The 6,298-nt window shown below is 53.7% G+C and overlaps 1 protein-coding gene across 1 annotated transcript; it reads left to right on the top strand.

Annotated features, from left to right (window-relative positions):
- The first annotated feature begins 362 nt into the window (after nucleotides 1-362).
- On the top strand, nucleotides 363-4,127 carry LOC124708627 (methionine gamma-lyase-like). Its single transcript, XM_047240301.1, has 2 exons — nucleotides 363-1,196; nucleotides 3,314-4,127. Exons 1-2 carry the CDS (start codon nucleotides 413-415, stop codon nucleotides 3,904-3,906), a joined length of 1,377 nt encoding a protein of 458 aa, XP_047096257.1. The 5' UTR covers nucleotides 363-412; the 3' UTR covers nucleotides 3,907-4,127.
- The last annotated feature ends 2,171 nt before the right edge of the window (nucleotides 4,128-6,298 follow it).

Below are 6,298 nucleotides of genomic sequence, written 5' to 3'. Positions count from 1 at the left end.
ATGCATGTTGTTACTGACATTCCAATAGAAGTTACCGGCGCCGTTAACTCTGACGACGGGTAGCAATAACATGTTCAACGTTACACTTGGCATGAGCCTTTATTGGCGTTATTAAAACGTAGAGTATTGCGAAGTGTGAAACCCTCGAACTTGGAAGAGTCCTGTTCTGTCCTTTTCCCCCTAGCCGTAAAATGGGGCCCGGTACATTGCCCCTTCCCATCCGCTGTCCGTTTGTCCACGCGTACGGTTCACAGTTAGCCACGTTGCAAGAAAAAAACATCTACGGAGTACCAACTCCCCCACGGTTTAATCGGCTATAAATTGGCACCGTCCTCTGCTCGGTTCCTCCACACCGCTCTCGCATACATCGATCTCGCGCTCTCAGCAAATTAACATCCGCTTCCAGATCGCAATGGCTCACGTCCTCGCCGCCGCGGAGCCCCTCACCCTCCTGAAGCGCCCTCCGCCGCCGTTCGGCGACGAGGACAACAACGGCAGCACCGACGAGAAGCCGGCCGTGAAGGCGCGCCGCCGGGAGTCCGACCCGGCGGCGGCGCTGGCCGCGGCGCGGCACGAGTTCGGCGAGCACGGCGGCGTGAACATGTCCATCGAGGCGTCGGCGACGTTCACGGTGATGGAGCCGGACACCATGCGGCGGCTCTTCGCGGGGGAGCTGGGCCCGGAGCGCGGCGACCTGTACATCTACAGCCGCCACTTCAACCCGACGGTGCTGGCGCTGGGGCGGCAGATGGCGGCGCTGGAGGGCACCGAGGCCGCCTACTGCACGGCGTCCGGGATGTCGGCCATCTCCTCCGTGCTGATGCAGCTGGTGGGCGCCGGCGGGCACGTGGTGGCGTCGCGGTGCCTGTACGGCGGCACCCACGCGCTGCTGTCTCGGTTCCTGCCGCGCACGTCGGGGGTGAGCGCCACGTTCGTGGATGCGGACGACGAGGCCGCCGTGCGCTCGGCGGTGCGGCCAGGGGTGACCAAGGTGGTGTACGTGGAGACCATGTCCAACCCGACGCTGGCCGTGGCTGACATCCCCATGCTGGCGCGGGTGGCGCACGAGGCCGGCGCCAAGCTGGTGGTGGACAACACCTTCACCCCCGTCGTCGTCTCGCCCGCGCGCCTCGGCGCCGACGTCGTCGTCCACAGCGTCTCCAAGTTCATCAGCGGCGGCGCCGACATCATCGCCGGTAAGGATCCATGCCCATCTCTGTTCTCCCTCACGCGCGCTGCCTCAAGCCATGCCTTGCTACGTGTTCCATGCATGCATGCGACGACGAGCTAGCTAGAGTGTGCGTAACAGCTGTTGCTTGGATGTATCACTGAAATTAAACGTTCTCTGGACGCTTCAGTAGCGTGACACATACTGAACTACACACGCGCGCACACACGTCCTCAAGTTTTTTTTTTTTTTTTTTGCGCTAGAAAAGAATACCGCTACAGGAGTGTAGGTAGACCTTAATTACGTGCAAACCTTTTTTGTCGCATGTCACGTTCCAACCATGCTGGGGCTGAAAGTAGCAGGACTCACATGCATTGCTCCGATACATGGGGATGGATGGAAAAGGATATCACTGTTAAAATAGCCTAAATCATTCAACAGGTTCAGACTTTTGAAATAGGTGCCAAAACACCACTCCTGTGGTTAGTGTATCAATTCAATAAATATGATGTTAGAGCTTTTAGACCTCAAGTAACACCAAGGGTGGTAACACACTATTTAATACTCCCTCAGATCCATTTTTGTCACTACAATGAGGATGTATCTATAATTAAAATGTATCTAGATACATCTATACTAATATCAATAATATCAAGTAATATGAATCGGGGAGAGTGTAAAAAATAGTTGGAGGCCTCTAATCGATTTGATATATATGGTATTTTTATATATTTAGCATAGACGTGTGGTGAAGTAGATTCCAGAGATGGTATCGAGATTCGACTGCCACAATAGAATAGAATTGAAGATTCTCATTAAATATAGAGTGGAATGGTGAGTAATAAAATCGTATCCAACGCAATTAACGATTATGACATGACAAATTCAGCATTCTTAATTTGTAACTAATTCTGAATTCAGCATATAATATAGTGTTACACCCTCTGTTTTATTTAATTTGCGCTTTAGGTTTAGTTAAAGTCAAAATTTATAAAATTTAACGAATTATTTTTAAAAATAAACAATCGTATGTTAATTTTATAGTACTATTAGAATCATCATAAAGTATAACTTTATACTATGTGCATTTGGTATTGCAGATGTTAATATTTTTCCTATATTCTTCGTTAAATTTTACTAAACCAGAGCGTGAATTAAATTAAATAAATATACGATTGGAAATTCTAGCTGTAGGGAAATGTCGGTTGCAACTCACATGAGAGCGCGAATCATGAGGCAATTCAGGGATTAGGAAGTCGACTGAGATTTAATAATTTCCCAGTCAACTTAGAACTAGTACGAAGTAGCAAAAACCGTCAGAAACATATTACTCCCTTCGGTCGGATTTAATCGACACGGAGGGAGGCATGCAGCGCATGTATTTAGGCGGGAGTGCGCGTCAATTTTTTAAGCCCGGAGGTAGTACAATCGGGAATTTTCCGGTGAAAGATAGCACTTGTTGTGAACCACAATACATACTGGTTGTAGTTTTAGTTAAAATTTAGCAGAATTCAGATATTTACATGCCGGGTATCTCCTTCACCGGGCCTAGAAGGCTAGAACAAGACCTCTCCAATACCACGCGTACGACGGCGACCCCTCACCGTCGCGTCGTTGCCACGCGCGTCCCCACCCTATTTCCGTGCAGAGATAGGCACGATCGATGCCCCAAATGGCCAAGAGGACAAGCTGCTGAGTCAGCGACCAGCGCGGTGGCCTCACCCTCACGCACGAAGACATCAGCTAAAGACTAGTCCGTGACGGCGATGGTGACCCATCTACCCGTTCCGGCCGTGCACGCTGTACTCTCCATGTGTCGCATGTCTCCCTCCGCCGTTCGTCTCGACGGTCCGGCGCGATCCACTCTCCATCACTCCATGGTCCATGGCGCCACGGGAGCGCGCGTTCGTCGTCTAGCCTAGTCCTTTTTGGTTCCTTTCACGTTTCCGCGCCATCTGGTCGATCATGGCGCCACCGGGCCACCGTGCTGGCGGTCTTATCTCGGCAGCTATAGTCGTCAAGCCCCGTGATCGGTGCACGGATTGTCCTGGCATGTCATGCGTCGGGCCACACTGTGGACGCATGCAACTAACTGATCATCATCAACCTGTGTGAAAACCTGCAACTAACATGGTTCGGTTTCAGGCGCGATCTGCGGGCCGGCGAGCCTGGTGAACTCGATGATGGACCTGCAGGACGGAGCGCTCATGCTTCTCGGCCCGACGATGAACGCCAAGGTGGCCGCCGAGCTCGCCGCGCGGCTCCCGCACCTGCCGCTCCGGATGCAGGAGCACTCACGCCGCGCGGCGGAGTTCGCGGCCGGGATGCGCCGCCTGGGGCTCCGCGTCACCTACCCGGGCCTCCCCGACCACCCGCACCACGCGCGGCTCCGTGAGCTGGGCAACCCCGGGTACGGCGCCGGCGGGATGCTGTGCCTGGACATGGGCACCGAGGAGCGCGCCGGGCGACTCATGCACCACCTCCAGAACACCACCCAGTTCGGCCTCATGGCCGTCAGCCTCGGCTACTACGAGACGCTCATGTCCTGCTCCGGCTCCAGCACCAGCAGCGAGATGGACCCCGAGGACCGTGCCCGCGCCGGGATATCGCCGGGGCTCATCCGCATGTCCGTCGGCTACAACGGCACCCTCGAGCAGCGCTGGGCGCAGTTCGAGCGCGCCCTCGCGCTCATGCAGCAGGAGACCGCCCCCGCTGCCAAGTACTGCAAGGCCGTCTGACGGTCCGACGAGACTGCGAGCCCAGCGCTAGCTGAATGCTAGCTCGATCATGTTGTATATACCGGTAGTGTTTTAAGCGACCATCTGAATCTGCTCAGATGGATGCCAATGTTGTTAAGCTGCATGCTTAACTAGTCTTAATTCGTGCAACGTACTGCGACCTCTTACTGGAATAAATTGGCGTGATTTTCCGCCGAATAATGATTTGTAAATTCCATGCATCACTTCTCTCTTACTGGAGTAGCAGGCTTCAGTTCCGCCATAACAGCTGCCCAAGTGCCGATACCAAGTTAACAGGTATTCTGTTTCAACATACAGACAGCTCAAGTCAAGGAACTAGACATCTCTCTACGAACCTGAACCTCTGTACTAGCAGCGAACAGATCGAAAGGCTATCTCTATGCTCTCGTTTCAGGTTGCTGCCTTTGTTGCTAGCTGCAGTTTGCTCATGCCGTCTGGAATATGTTCTGGGCCATCTTCTTCGAGCACTCGCTGAATGCTATTGCTAGCTCATGGTGTGTATATACTGGTAACAAGTAAGTAAGGTTAAGCGCCCTTCTGAATCTGATCAGATGGATGGTAATTTGTTAAGCATGTCTGTCGAATGTACTGGGATCTCCGTGTATTGGAATAAGTTGGCGTAATTTTCCATCAATGATGATTTGTCAATTCCGTGCATCCAGATTACTTTCTTACTGTTAGATGTATATATCTGTATATTGTAGTTTCTTCATATATTAGCAGGCTTTCTGCATATTTGCATATGTACATGTACTATATATTATGGCCTTTGGCCCCCTGATAATACAACAAGCATATTGCCCTAACATGGTATCAGAGCCAAAACTGGTCCTCCTCTTCTACTCCGTACGGACGTTTTTCTTGAAGCGTGTTCTCGGCCGCCGTCCGTCGCCGCCGGCTCCTTCCCGGCCGTCGCCGGTCCTCCTACCCCGCCCCCGGCCGGCTCCTCCTTCCCGGCCGCCTCCTCTCCTCTCTTTTCCGGCCGCCGCCTCCGTGCTCCCGCTCGCCGGCCGCCGCCTCGTACGCCGGCCGCCCCGTCGCGGGCCGTCGGTGCCCGCCCGCGCCGCCTCACCGCTCGTCGGTGCCCGCCCGCGCCGCCTCACTGCCTGCCCGCCCGCGCCGGCGTCTGCCTGCACCGGCGCATCCTCTGCCCGCGCCGCCAGACGTGCGTTCTTCCGCGCGTTGTTGTTCTTCTCTGATTCGATTGGGATCTGACCCGATCTAAAAAAAATCATGTCTTCCTCTTTGGGCTATGTTGCGATTTCTCGCTGCCCGGTGATCTTTGATGACGCGAATTATCCTGATTTCGCTGCCTTCATGCGCTTCCATATGCGCGGTCTTCATCTTTGGGGTGTGCTTTCTGGCGAGGTCTCCTGTCCGCCGTGCCCCGTTGCTCCTACGACGCCTACTGCACCGACGCCCGTTGCCCTTGCCCCTGATGCTACTCAGGCGGATAAGGATGCAACCACGAGTGATGATGCTACCGCTGTCGAGGGTGCTCCTCGGCAATGCCCTCCGATAGGGGCTTAGGGTTGATGGAATCCTGCAAGCTGACACGAGACATCGGTTCACAGACAAGCGGGGAGAGCGATTTACCCAGGTTCGGGGCCCCTCGATGAGGTAAAACCCTTACGTCCCGCCCGCTCGTTCTTGATTATGATGATAATGGGTTACAATGGGGTGCCGAATAGTTCGGCTGAGATCTCGTCGAGATGGCTAAGCGCTAAGGTGACCTAGCTTTAAACTTCTGTTGGCTAAGATTGCTAAGATTGATTGTGTCCCTCGACAGCCCCTCTCCTGGCCTTTATACAGGAGGCCAGGTCTCAAGAGGTCTAATCGAGTACGACTAGGTTTACAGTAGATCTATCTCTAGACTTTCCTTGCTCGGCTCCTTCCGCGTCCTGTACTTCAAGGAACCTTCCGCCGCACCGTCCTAGTGGCCCACCTTGCCATCGAGTGCCTTCATGGGCCTCCAACTAGGAAAGACAGGATAGGGCAACATTGGTTAGCCGAAGGGTAATGCCCACGTCAGTAGCCCCCGAGTGTCTAGCCGAAGGTAGTTCGGGTAGAGACTAAAGCATGCCTCCACCCAATGTTCTTCTCCTTGATTGTTTTTGTTCTTCTTGAATCTGCATCATCTTCTTCTGTCGGGTGCGCGTCAGCGCTCCCGATGGGAGTAGCCCCCGAGTCTAGGTACGGATGCTTGCAATCCGTGCGTAGACTCAAGTTGTACCACTCGAACATTTTGCTCTGCCGAAGTTTTTCCGCGAGTCCTCGTAGGTCATCTGATATAGTTTCCTCATGCAAGGGATAATGAGTAACGTGCCCAACTTTCGCTGGTTGACTACCGATGGCAAAACAACGTTACCCT

Source organism: Lolium rigidum, chromosome 4 (genome assembly GCF_022539505.1).
Source record: "Lolium rigidum isolate FL_2022 chromosome 4, APGP_CSIRO_Lrig_0.1, whole genome shotgun sequence".
Lineage (NCBI taxonomy): Eukaryota > Viridiplantae > Streptophyta > Magnoliopsida > Poales > Poaceae > Lolium > Lolium rigidum.
This window is presented reverse-complemented; position numbering and strand designations above follow the sequence as displayed.